This window comes from Typopeltis vanoorti, chromosome 22, assembly GCF_054136105.1.
Source record: "Typopeltis vanoorti isolate ZY-2024b chromosome 22, IOZ_Tvanoo_1.0, whole genome shotgun sequence".
Lineage (NCBI taxonomy): Eukaryota > Metazoa > Arthropoda > Arachnida > Uropygi > Thelyphonidae > Typopeltis > Typopeltis vanoorti.
This window is the reverse complement of record NC_143570.1, coordinates 7,176,201-7,190,894: the sequence shown is the minus strand read 5'-3', so window position 1 is coordinate 7,190,894 and position 14,694 is coordinate 7,176,201. Positions and strand designations below refer to the sequence as shown.

At 32.7% G+C, this 14,694-nt stretch overlaps 1 protein-coding gene across 2 annotated transcripts in view; it reads left to right on the top strand.

The window, feature by feature from the left end:
- Nucleotides 1-14,694, top strand: part of D12 (YEATS domain containing 2 homolog D12) — a 285,709-nt gene that overhangs the window by 259,286 nt on the left and 11,729 nt on the right. For both annotated transcript variants that reach the window (XM_090412193.1, XM_090412192.1), the window contains exons 15-16: nucleotides 1,574-1,648; nucleotides 13,910-13,983. In XM_090412193.1, the coding sequence (XP_090268319.1) occupies nucleotides 1,574-1,648; nucleotides 13,910-13,983 (149 nt within the window). The remainder of the gene's footprint in view (nucleotides 1-1,573; nucleotides 1,649-13,909; nucleotides 13,984-14,694) is intronic.

Sequence of the window (14,694 nt, the reverse complement as noted above, 5' to 3'; positions counted from 1 at the left end):
TCGATGCACAAAATCAGTTTTATTCTTGTTAAAATGCTCCAAGCACTGTTCAGAGATTTTCATGTGAGTATGTTTTTGATCTGCTGTGAGCAAGCGTGGCACCCATCTTGTGCAAAGCCTTTTCATTTGCAATTTTTCTTGTAAAATATATCCTACACGTTCTTTTGAAATGCCTGTAGTCTTAGCAATTTCACGCACTTTGACTCGGCAGTCATTCAATACCATATCATGCACTTGATCAATGATTTCTGGTGTTGTTACACTTTTTGGGACATCCTTCACATGGATCATCTTCAAGGCTGGTATGACCATGTTTAAACTCGCAGCCCATTTTTTAATTTTTGAAAATGAAGGAGAAGAGTGCCCATAAACCTTTATGAACTATAAATGAATTTCTTTTGGCATTAAACCTTCTTTTACAAAGAATTTTATAACCGCATGATACTCAATTTTATCCATTTCAAGGGATACAGACAATACTTTTGCTTCAGACAGCTGTGTAAAACAAACTACTGGATCAAATGAATTGTAGTTTCATATGGATGCTTATGACAGATGTACTAACTTAGGGGAAAAAAAATCTTGCCGATAGTGTTGCCATCTATGGTAGAGGCCGAGAAATTTTCAGACCACCCTTGTAAACATCTGATGAAATTTAATGAAAGATGCGATTTAGTCCTAAAATTTCACACATCTCAAAGTCACTTTTCAGTCTAGTCATTTTTACTGACAAAATGATTCCAAATGATAGTAATAATTTTGTCTGGATGGAATTTGCTAACAGTTTATTATGTTTAAAAGTATAAATTTGTTGAGTCATCTCATTTTAATTTAAATCTGACCATTTTGTGGCATAATTAGGCAAAGTAATTTAAAGTGATGCAAAAGCCTATTTTACAAATTACAGTAAATAAACTGATGCTGCTAAAATTTAAAAAATTATTCTAGCTTTGGTTCCTGTAAAAATGGCTTCACTGTTGCATGCATTTCTTTGGTTCATGAACAATTTAAGATGAATGTGCTTCCTGTGAATACTTCATTAATATGTTAGTGGCTGATAGGGGACAAGAAAGACCTTACAACCATCTTACTTTTCTTTTCAAAATTTCTCTCTTTCTAAAACCTAGCACTGACAAGGACTTTTGAGAAAGATCCATGTTTTAATCCCACCTAGGAGACACCAAGAACGTTTATAAGGACTTTGCAGCTGCAAGTAAATTAGCAGGTCTTATATACGGGGGTGGCAGGATTTTCACATCCAAAAATTTGGGTTTTTCATTCCATAAAACCGAAACAGGCAGGTAGGCTGAAGAACACACAACAACAGTTTGTGTTCTTCAGCCTGCCTGCCTGTCAGTTTTATGGAATGAAAAACCCAAATTTCCATATTTAACTTGATTGAACAACACCAATTATCAAGGAGTACATGTTCTTATCACATTAGCAACAGTTTTACTTTTTTCTGTGATCTGTTGAATACAAATTACAGTAGTATTGGAAATATAAATATTTTTATAGATCTTATTCTGAACTGCATTTTATTTTAGAAAATATACATATTTTTTATTTACAGGTTGGAATAAAATTTTTACCAGAGGAATTAGTGCCTTCAATAAAAGGGCCTCTTATCCAAGAAATGATTCTTGCTGTAAGTTTATTACATATGATGAATGTATTATGTGATTATTAAGTTTTTGTAGTTGGATTAGTATTAAGGTTTCTGTGTGTGTTGTCAACATTGAAGTGCAGAGTGATTTTTTTTTTCTCACAATGAATCATGTTGTGTGTAGATTTAATGAGATCACTGCATATTATTTCATTTTTAAATCCTTTTACTAGCCACTCAAAGAATTGTACAGTTAAATAATTTGTGATCAAACCATGCATCCTACTTATTTCACTAACATTAAAGCTGGAAGGACAAGATGCACAAACATAATCAAAAATAGCAGACTTTTTTTTTTTTTTTTGCTGATGTGAGACCACTACTCTGGTTATTGGAGTGCTTTGTGTAGCTTAGAGCATGGTTCCTGGGTTATTCTTATAGTCTATCCACATACTAAATGTACAATACAGCTACTACCTTTCATGGTTATGATTCATATGAAAAATAAACACCTACATGTGGGAACATAAACATAATTCAGTTGAAATACAAACAATGATATGCTAAAATAAAAGCTATATTAATTACAGCTTCACGTGCATCTTACTTTTTTTTTCTTTTTTAATTAAGTCCTCTAACTGCTTAATGAAAAGTATCAAGTTCGAAAATGGTATTACATGACAAATACATCATTGTCAACTTTCCATCAAAAATGTTAGATCAAATTATCTGTTGTCTGTTAACTTCAATATCATCATCATATTCCTGATACATACCCTCAAGGGTGTACAGAATATTATGATAGTACGGGTACACAACTGGGCGATTCACAATGGGCAATCGCCAGGTGGGCGACAGAAACTTACAAATCTTTGCACGTTTAGCAGACATATGATTTATTATTTTATTTTTTTTGTAAATATTGGTAAAATATATATAAATATTAATATGTAACTGGTAATTAGTTTACGGAATTAACAACGCATATAAAGTATATTAATTAAAGGTAACTTTAATGAATAACTTCTATATTTCGGCAATGTCACATTGCCATCTTCGGGAACATAAAGATATGGTATGTGCACTCAGGAACTAACACAAAGCAAATGAGGAAGAAAGCAAGAAACTAATATTGTTCCTAAAGTCCTAATGGTGCCCTCTTGCGGGCTAATTTGGTAGTCTTGGAAGTTGGGCTGAAGTTCTCATAATGAAAGTCTCCCAAATTTGGGGCAGTTTCATGCACCCAAATTTGTTGAGGTTAGGAACGTTTTTTAGAGCTGCTGAAGATTCATTGAATAATCTTTCGTATTTAAACTTGCTGCGATGGATTATTTTTGTTTTCTTCCAACGAATTTTATGGTGGGTATCTAAGGCATGGTCTGCCAGCCCAGAGCGGCTGTACTGGTGAAACCGGATGTAGTCTTGGTGTTCTGAAATCCTGATATTTGTTGTTCTGCCTGTTTGGCCAAAGTAGGACAATTTGCAGCTGCAAGGGACCTGGTATACACCAGGTAGGTCTAGGGGAAGTGGTTGGTCTTTGGTAGAGCGGATAAGGGATGCCAACTTTTTATATGGTCTGTAACAGGAAGTAAGGTCATATTTTTTGAGGATATTGGTTATTTTTTCAGAGGTGCCCTGGATGTAGATCACCATCCCCTACATCCATTATTCATTAAAGTTATTCATTAAAGTTACCTTTAATTAATATACTTTATATGCGTTGTTAATTCCGTAAACTAATTACCAGTTATGTCTAACCAACGTATAAGTCTTACTACTAAAATATTAATATGGTTAAGAATGGGGTATAAGGTATGAGTTCTTTCGACATAATTGGAAAAAAAATAAATAAAAATAATCCAGACCTAATCTGACCTAAGCTACCTGCGTGAATTGCCTCTAATTTTCAATAAATTAAAAATTTTTATTTTTTTCAAAGAATTGATCATTTGAAAAACTTACTTTCGAAGAATTCATTTTCAAAGAATTATATCATATATCAAAATTTATAGGATCATTTAAGAAAGAGATGGTTAAAAAGAAAACGATTTAAAAATGAAAAGTATAATTTCACAATATTAAAATAAAGAAAAATACGGTTTTTAAATTCATTTATTAATATTATTTTGTAATTAATAAACATATTTACACGTTACATATATACATTAAAACTCAAAAGTTCAAAATAAAATTTTTATTTTAAATTTATTAATCCATATAATAGTTATATGTAATACCACATAAATATTCTATTATATTTTACCTATCGTAATTTATAACTTTTTTTCAAAATTCTTTGGTAAGCTTCATCATAACATCTTGTGCTGATGTTGAAAACCTGCTAATGTTCTTTCATACTCAACATCATATTTTTTTTTTTGAATTTTTTGTGGTCCATTTATAAAAATCCATAAATTTGGATGACTTGTGTTACTGCCAAAGCTCAATTGCAGTTTTTGATAAAAGTCTTCCACAAAATTATTTATCCTATTGCTTCCATTTATTGTTCTTTGGTACACAGACCAAACGTTTGAGGGAAAAATTGGTGGAGCACTGGTTCTATTATTCCTTAGACGACCTACGTATGTGTTCGTAAACCATTCTCAAGTTCAGAAATAGCGTAAATAATATCTTGTTCTTTAACGAAAGTGAAGTGATCATTTTTGAATTTAAAGCGAATTGTGTATCAGAATATATCTGGTTAAAAGTTTGCATGAATCTAAATGCTTACGAAGATTTTGTATGAGATGAAAAAAGCAACCATTTATGTTAGCTTGCGTAAATATTCATAATCAACATTTATATTTTCGTGATCTAGTAATGGCCACATTTCATGTATCATATAAAATAATTTTGTGTATGTTTCAAGAGTCTTATTACGTAGTAAACAATACAAAACAGGGAAAACAGGACCTCCATCCTTTCTAGCCAAAATAGAAAAAATATGAGCAAAAAGAGGGGGAGAGAAAGTAAAAATGTGCCATTCACAAATAATTCATTCATGCTTTGGCTCCACATTGCATGACTTTCATGACCAAAAATTAATATTCTCATTATGATATAAACAAAAATATTTATTAACTAGCTGACTCATTTTTTGTATGGGAAATTTCAATATAACTTCTATACAATTTTGTGATTCTACACAATAAAAACAAACTTAATTATAAGCGAGATTTTTCAGATTTCATGTTTATACCGTTCTTTTAACTTGTTTCTCAAAAAAATATTATTTAAATTTACTGGGTAGTAGATCACCAATAGAATAGCATTGCATATTTGATCCATTATTTTGTTGCCCAGTCGCTGTTGTCCACTTGACCATGTCCCTGATAGTACTACGTGGAAACATTACATTGTTATTACTAACTTTCTGCTAACACTTTTCCTCCAAATTAATCTTTTACAAAGATTAATGGAGTGAATGGATGGCATTGATAGTGGTATCATATTAAAAATGAGGATATTAGGAAAGAACATGAGGTTGTTGGCATTCAGGAATGTTAATAGAGCTAAGACAAAGACAATGAAAATAAGCAGAAGTATTGAAAATATCAACTGCATTGTGAATGGAGAACCTGTAGAACAAGTAAAACATTTTAGCCACTTCGGCATAATTTTTAGTGAAGATGGTAGGAAGCCAACTAAATAAATTTATATGGAAGAAAAGAGAAATTAGTCAAAACACTAAATTAAATGTATACAAGACAGTGTTCAAACCAATTTTAACTTATGGATCTTAGAGCTGGGTTAGAAATAAAATACTTGACCAAAGACTAGAGACCACAGATATGAGAATCCTGAGAAAGATTAGGGGCATGAACAGATGGCATTAATGGCAATGTCATATTAAAATGAGGATGTTAGGAAAGAACTTGACATTGTTAGCAGAACTAATCTCATGTGGTATGGTCACTTAAACAGAATGGGAGAGGGAAGGTTAGCGAAACAAGTGTTTCCTGCCAGGTTGGTAGGAAAAAGACCCAGAGGAAGACCAGATGATATGTGCAGCAAAAAAGTGCCTTAGAAGATAGAAATATAAGATTTAATAATGTTGGAATAGATAAATCAAATATAAGTAATTCTTCTCCATCGCATATAGAATTCATCCCACATTCACTTCAGATGAAATAAAACAAGCATTAAAACAAATGGAAAATGTCCTGGTGAAGACCTAATTCACATTGAATTAATTAAATGGGGAGAAAACAATATAATTCACCATGTTGCAAACTTACTGAATCTATGCCTAGAAGAGGGGAAGGTACCAGAAAATTGGAAATATGCTACTCTGATACTGTTATTTAAAAAAAGGGGACAAAGAAGAAGTAAAGAACTATAGACCAATTAGTATTCTCTCCAATCTGTACAAAATTCTCAAAAAAGTAATAACTAACAGGTTAAACCCCTCTTCTAGACTCAAATCAACCAGTAGAACAACAAGCAGGATTCCTTAGATGCTTGAACACAATTGATCATATGCATGCAGTAAAACAAATGATAGAAAAAACAGAAGAAAACCAATTGCCTCTCTGTTTACCCTTTATTGGTATGTAAAAGCTTTTGATTCCATCAAAACTAATGCAATAAGCAAAGCACTCCAGAAACAGGGAGATCCTGGAGAATATATGAACCTCCTCCAGGAAATATATCACACTGCAACATCAACGATCCAAATTCACACAAGTAGCAATAAAATATCAATTGAAAAAGGTGTCCAACAAGGAGATTCTCTATCACCCAAAACAGCAGTCCTTCAAGAAATATTTAATTATATAAACTGGACAAAGCTTGGTATAATATTTAATAACAGAAACTTCACACCTAAGATACGCAGATGATATCATAATTTTTGCAAACATTCCAGAAGGCCTTAATATAATGATAGAAGACCTATGTCATGAAAGCAGAAAAGTTGGCTTAAAAAGAAACAGAGAAAAAACTAAAATCCTGTTTAATCATTTTGTAACACTAAAAAACAATAACAGAAAACAATTTCTTGGAAAGAGTTTCTTCATATACATACTTTGATCATCTCATTGATCTGAACTGGGGACTCCAAAAGGAAATAAATAGGAGAGTTCATCTTGCCTGGGGTGCATTCAGAAAATTGAAAAGCATTTTTCAAAACAATGATGTCCCACTCTGTTTAAAAATGAGGACATTTAACCAGTGTATACCTTTCAGTCATCACATATGGTTGTGAAACTCGGTTGCTAACAAAAGCACTGGCAAATAAACTAACAACAACTCAAAGAAAAATGGAGAGGTTGATGCTAGGCATCACATTAAAAGATAAGAAGCCCGACTCACATCACTGACATCATAAGCGACTTAAATGGAAAAATGGGCTGGACATCTATCCAGAAGAGAAGATGAGCGATGGACCACCATACCAACAAACTGGATTCCAAAAGAAGGGAAATGAAGCTGAGAACGTCATAAAAGAAGGTGGAGTGATGAACTGTCAAATTTTGTTGGGAAAAAATTGGTCAACCATTGCCAAGAACAGAGAAAAATGTAAAAAGCTGGAGGAGGCTTTCGTCCAGCAGCGGGCAGAAAATGGATGAAAAGAAGAATGTTGGAATCTTGAGAGGTAACAGATTGATTTGGAGGAAAATTGTAGATAGGAAGTTAGTAATGAAGTAGGTTTGTCCTGTTGTACTATCGTATCCTGTACAACCCTCGAGGTTACCTGTCAGGAATTTGATGATGATGATTAATCTTTTTGTGTGTCAAGACTGTGATATTATCAGATGAAATTTCTGATCTGATAATCAGGAATTTGATCTAAATATTGATATCTCCTTCAGTTCTAACTGCTGTCTTACAACTGAAATATAGGCTGTGTATTGCTCAAGATAATGTGAACCATATTTTTACACCAGAGGAAGACCAAGATAATTACTGTATTTTTCGGTGTATAAGACGATATTTTTTTCTAAAATTTTTAGACCAAAAATTGGGGGTCGTCTTATACACTGGAGATAACTGAGAGACTCGCCATTGTCGTGGCGAAACTGCTGGCACCTTGTCTCCGTGAACAGGCTTCTGCCAATCACTAGCCTTTGTTAACTCTGTCAAATGACTCCATTAACGGCTGATTCTAAATAAACCAATCAGAACTCTGAAAGCATTCATATGTCTGCAACTCGTTGGCAGGGTAAGTTAATTGATTAACAATATTTTCAGCACTACCCTATAAAATTGTCCAAAAATAAAAAAAAAAAAAATTATTTTTTATTTTTGGAAATATTAGGAAATATTACCAAATTAGGAAATTAAGTATACTTTGAATATTTATTTGATATAAAAAATATCAAATGTGTTCTGTTTTATGTTTGAAATATTGATTTCTTAATTTTGGGTTTGAAAAAGTAGGGTTCATCTTATACACGGAAAAGTATGGTATATATCGATCTCCCTTTGGGGTTGTTATCTTGCCATCCTGGCAAAAGACACTTACTTTGCTAACCTTTCCTCTCCTGTTCTATTTGAGTCACCATACCACCTGAGATTAGCTCCATTAACATTCCTGAAGGCTAACAATCTCATGTTCTTTCCTGATATCCTTATTTTTAATATGATACTGCTATCAATGCCATCTGTTCACGCCATTAATCTTTTGTATAACTGTAGTTCTTAGTCTTTCATCAAGGGTTTTATTTCTAATCCAGCTCTCAAATCCATAAGTTAAAATTGGTTTGAAAACTGTCTTGCGTACAGTTAGTTTAGTGTTTTGACTACTTTTTTCTCTTATTACATATATATTTATTTAGTTCACTCTACAATACTAGCTTTACCGATTCTGTTGTCTATTTCCATATTTAATTTGCCATCTTCATTAAAAATTGTGCCTAAATAGCAGAAATGTTTTACATTTTCTGCAGATTCTCCATTCAGGATGCTATTGATGTTTTTGGTGTCGGTACCTATTTTCATTGTCTTTTTATAGCTGATTTTCAAACCAGATTTATTACAGCAGTTATTCAATTTAGTTAGAGAATCCTGCAAACTTGAACTGAATTTATTTAGGAGGATAACATCATCTGAATAAAAGTAAACAGTTGAGATTAGCTACACTAATTTTGATATCAGGTTTAATACCACTTTCCTTCATAATGTGTTCCATATATATATATATATATATATATATGATGAATAACAGCAGAGATAATGTGCACCTTGGTCTCACACCTGATTACATTAAACCAGCTTCCTGTACTTCCTTCATTTTTAGCTGCTGACTTGCATCTCAGATGTAGATTATATACCGTTCGATATAATATCCCATGTAACTGTAGCATTCCTTTTCCAGATCTACAAAACTTAAATATAGATCCTTGTTATATTCCTATGATTTCTAAACTATTTGTGATAAAGAGAAAATCTAATCCTGACAGCCTTTCTTTGCCTTAAACTCAGCTTGTTCTCCAAGCTTACCAGGAACACTCAATAGGAAAATTCTTCTGTAATTCTTGCATTCAGTTTTATTTCTCTTTTTATAGACAGGTATGAGAGCTCTACTGCAATCATCTGGAATTTGATCATCTGTCTAGACCTGAATTATGCACTGTAGCTATTGTAAAACTTCATATTTGAGCATATCTGGTCAGATATCATCTACTCCAGCTGCCTTTCTACATTTCAGGTTTCCGATGTCTTTTCTACCTGAGGTATTGATGTGTTTGCATTCTTCTTGAAAATTTTCTACTATTGTTCTGTCACTGTTTTGTTTTGTTTAATAGTCTTTCAAAATAATTACTCTAGACATTTAGGATGTCCTTATCTTCAGTTTTCGTATCGCCTTCATAATCTTTGATTCCTTTTACAGTACTCTTTTCTCCATTTCTAATCTTTTTTAATAGCCTCCCAGGAAATTGATCCACCTGAAATACTCATACAGGGTATGAGTATTTTCATTTCATCAGATGGAGAAGACTCATACATGAGTTTTCTCCACCTAATGGAGAAATTTCCCTACTAAATATTCCGACAATATTTTATATACAATCATATTTGAAAAAAGGCAGACAAGTTTTAAGGTGTAATTTGGGAAATTTCAATTTTGGAATACCGTGAGTTGGAATAGTAATATAACTATAAAAATGGAGTGAAACTCACATTAAAACTTACTTATTATTGTATTTTCATCTAAGTACTATAGGCGTCTTCTGTATAGGATTATAGAATAGCACTCAATAAAGACGTTCTGTGGGCAAACAACTTTTTATGAAGGACTCTTATCTTGTTGCAGTGAACTCTGTTTAGTATAGACAGCATGCTTAGCAAGTCCAGACTGTTCAGGCTTGTGATATTTCATTTAAGACTTGTGTTTTTCTATATGAATAATGGCAGATTTTCTGGTTTGTCCAAAATAGGATAAGCCACAAAAGTAAGGAATTTGGTAGATGTCTGGAAAACATAGAGGTGGAATCTTGTCCTTAGGAGAAGCAAGAAAGGCGGGGATTTTTCTGATGGGACAAAAGGCAACAAAAATATTCAGTGGTTTTAAAACTTTTGCTATATGTTCAGAAATGCCTTGCAAGTTATTTCTTCTGGATTGGAAGAAGTACTATAAGCCTTCAATACTTTTTTGACAAAATGTAAATACTTTTTTGTAAATGTAAATGTCAAATCGTCAAAATGTAAATACTCGGCATGGTTGGCCAAGGGGTTAGCATATCCGCTTTCCAGCCAAAAGGCTGCGAGTTCGAATCCCACCATGGGCATGGATGTTGTGATTGTCTGTGAAAGTACTAGTGGTGGTGGTGGGCAGTAGATGGCATTGGTGTAAATGATGCAGTTGGTGGATGACTGGTTGGTAAAGTTGAGTGGTGGAAATGGAGAGTTGTAGAGTAGGTGCCCTCCCTTCGATGAGTCTTGGACTCCCTCGAGGTATCAAATAATAATAATAATAAAAGAATCCTCAAAACCATTTGATTAAAAGGTGGATTTAATATGTTGTAATTCTTTCTGTGAAAGTTTGTCTGAAGAATGTAAAGAATTAGCACAATGTACTAAAGTTTTAATAGTTCCAGTCTTTCGGCTAGGATGGTGGTGAGATTTAGCATGTATATAACACCCTGTAGTCTTTTTTCAAAACACTGAAAATTGTAAATTTCCATCTGGGTGACAGAATTACTAGATCTAAAAGAGCTGTTTGGTTATTTGTTTCTTTTTCTAAGTGAATTGGATCTTGGGATGAAGTTCATTTAATTTGGAAAGAAACTGCTCTAACTCAGAGGATGAGCCATTCCAAGTAGCAAAAATGTCATTCCTCATATCTGTATCTATGTATAGGTTTAGGTGATATGCAGTGGCGGCCAGTGAAAATTTTAAGTGGGGGTGTTGCATATACAAAATAAAAAATAAAAAAAAAATTATTTTTTTCCTAATCAGTAATCAATTTTTTAATAAATAAATTTACATATTAAAAAATTGCTTTATTAAAAATATTTCACCCTTACCACGAACAAATGCCAATAATAAAAGTTTCATATCTCACAGAAATAAAGCATGCAAGCATACGATGCACTGCCCAAATGAGCAGTGTCGGAATCACTGGTAACGTGCAATAAGAAGCGCAAATGAATATCTGCAAGACCAGCTGCAAATGACCTAACGTGATAATTCTGACACTGCTTTAGATCGCAGCGCATTTTTTCATGTAACAATAATTGAAAAAATATAATTTTCATTACTTAAGTATAAAGAGCTAATAAGCTTCATTTCGGCAATGAAAACATTACTAAAATTAAGAGGATATTAAATCCCACATAGTTTTAAAACCAAATAAGAAACTCAAAGATTGGAATCAGAGAGTTTCTTGCCGAATATAGTAAACTATATAAAGTATCGGCGACACTAGCGTTACCAAATGCAAGTGATCCTAGTATGTAGTACAATACCGGGCAACTCGTAGCAAAGGTGGTAAAGTTCTGATCGCTATTCTTAGGTATTTTCCATAATGTAAAAACACATTTCCTAGGAAATGTATGCTGTTATTACATTATGGAGAGAGGTCACTACCCAGACCGGTTTCAGCCTTTTTTGAGGCTTCATCAGTGAGTAGCTAGACCTAATACCAAAGTGTATAGCAAAAAGAACTTATATACTCTGCGAACGAGTTATCCAAACAGGTGCAACCATTAAGTTACTTAAGTATAAAGAGCTAATAAGCTTCATTTCGGCAATGAAAACATTACTAAAATTAAGGGGATATTAAATCCCACATAGTTTTAAAACCGAATAAGAAACTCAAAGATTGGAATCAGAGAGTTTCTTCCATAATGTAATAACAGCATACATTTCCTAGGAAATGTGTTTTTACATTATGGAAAATACTTAAGAATAGCGATCAGAACTTTACCACCTTTGCTACGAGTTGCCCGGTATTGTACTACGTACTAGGATCACTTGCATTTGCTAACGCTAGTGTCGCCGATACTTTATATAGTTTACTATATTCGGCAAGAAACTCTCTGATTCCAATCTTTGAGTTTCTTATTCGGTTTTAAAACTATGTGGGATTTAATATCCCCTTAATTTTAGTAATATAATTTTCATATTTTCAACAGTGACACTCGTCATAATTCAGCCTTTTATCTATAATAAATAAATAATTATGTGTTATTTTAACAAAAATAAAATAAGATTTACAAAAAATAGTTTACCACGAACATGCACCAATAATAAAAGTTTCGTATCTCACAGAAATAACGTGCACAAGCATACGATACACTGCTCAAATGAATATTGGCAAGACCAGCTGCAATTGGCCTAACGTGATAATTCTGCCACTGCGTTAGATCGCAGTACAATCTAAAGCGGTAATCGAACAATTCCAATTATTAACTATTCAATCAATGTCAAAACATAAGCTGTAACCTTTAACATATTGTATTGCATTTATATAATGTTGTAAGCATTGTTATTATTTATAAACACAGACAAAATTTAATTTTTTCCTTGGGAGTGCTGCAGTGTCGCAGTGCTTATGTATGAGCTGCCACTAGTGATATGTTATCAATGATATGTTGCTCAAAGTGTTACATAAACAAGTTAGTAATGGTAGGAGAAATAGGACTGCCTATAGCAATTCCTTCAATTTGTTGGTAAAATTTCTTTTTAAAGGTGAAATAACTAGAATGTATAACAAAATCAGATAGTTTTACAATTTCTGAAAGAAATCTTCCTGAAGTAATTCAATGGTGTCTGATAAAGAAATATTAGTAAACAAGGATACAATATATATCTAAGCTGATCATAACATCAGAAGTGCCTAGGTGAAGATCACAAATGTTATTTTTAAAATCCAAAGTGTTTTTTTTTTTATATAAGTAGGTCTAATATAGAAGATCTTCTATTAATTGTGGTAGTCAAGCTGGATTTGAGTAGATAGTTCGAAAAATCATGAGATCTATTTATGTTCTGTCAATTTTGAAAGAGTGTACGATTATGTACCAGTGGAAAAACTGTTCAGAATCTGTATTGTGTAAATAGGATCTTGTACAGGCCTCCAAGGTTTCAATATTCTCTGATAAGGTATAAGGCAGAGTTACTTGCTGTATTGTTTCGTATAATCTGTGTGGAACACAGTAATTGTAAGAGAAAACCACAAGGAATAACTAACTCCACTCCCCTTCTCAGCTGAAGGTAATTTACTGAAATAGAGCTAAGCTATTGACTATAGCTTATTGACTACCCATGTGGATTTAATTCCCATGCAAATTTTAGTCAATGCGAATGCACGGTGTGTGTGTGTTCTACTCCATATCTGCTCACCTTTAGCTTAAAAATTCCTGAAGATGCCTTGGTTCAGACTCTGCATAGGGAATCACATTACTCTCTCCCTCCCTCCCTCCTCATGTGACTTATCAAGATATGCTTTGATGCCAACATTTACCTTATCTCATTTAAAGATCATTCTGTGAATGTCTTGATTGATATTTGTAACAGTCAATGACTATTTATGTCAAATAAATAATATGAATAATAAATAAATTTATTTCCATACATTTTAACCATCAAGTTTTGATGAGTTGTAAGTTAATATGTACATAAAAGTTATATTTTTGGTAAGGAAATTCATGAGTAATATGACCAGGTGGTCTTCCAGGCACTTCTTAGTGGTATTAAACTGGTTTAGTTATTCAGTTCATCCAAGTTACAAAGTTGTTTGATAATGGGCAACTTAAGATTATATCTTATTAATTCTGTATTATTGCAATTGTATTATATTGATTGCAGGAAAATAATCAAAAGAAGTTTATTTTAACTTGGAAATCTGTTTTGATTTAGTCTTGCAAAGCATTCATGGATGATGTTCTCCGAGCAGCTCTTAGTGAAAGCTATGACCGTATGGGTGGCAAAAAGTGAGTATTATGTTTCTTCATTTTTCTGGATTTGATATTGATCTTTCAGTGAGAAGGTTTTTGAATATCAATTATTTTGGGATACATTTCAATATGTCTTCAAGGGATGTAGAAACATGATGGTCCAACACTTGAAAACTTGCCTGGCAGAGCTTACAAAATAAAGTTTATTATATACTTTTATAGAGTGCTATACTAAAGTAAAAAAAACAAAAAAGCTTACACTTATCTGACAGTGGAGATAAGCCATAATTAGTTGTGTAAAAAAGATATAAAATAATATTTAATTCATGCACTGGAATTAGATAGTTCTCACTTATGCACGACTTTGTTACTAGTCTTCTGCACTTTTCTTTCAGTTACTTTTTATCCTAATCTTATCTTCTCTGTTCAGTGGAAAAATTGAGTATTGTGCTTTTTTTCTGTTGTTTTTCAAGCTGATTTTATATTGTTTTTTCACTAGTAAAGTTTTGAATATTCAAACTCCAGCAGTTTATTTTTTACTGATAATTTTCATCTGAAATTTTTTTTTGCAGCACCAGTCCCTTTGATTTGATTATTAAACTTGAAGAAATGCAGCTTTTTTTTTTTTTTTAATAAGAGGATGCTATTTACATAGTAAGCACCATTACAAACTATTAAAAAGAACCAACCAATGTTCCGTAGGCACAATTCTTTCTACTATAACAAACTATTTATGTGGTTCCCCTG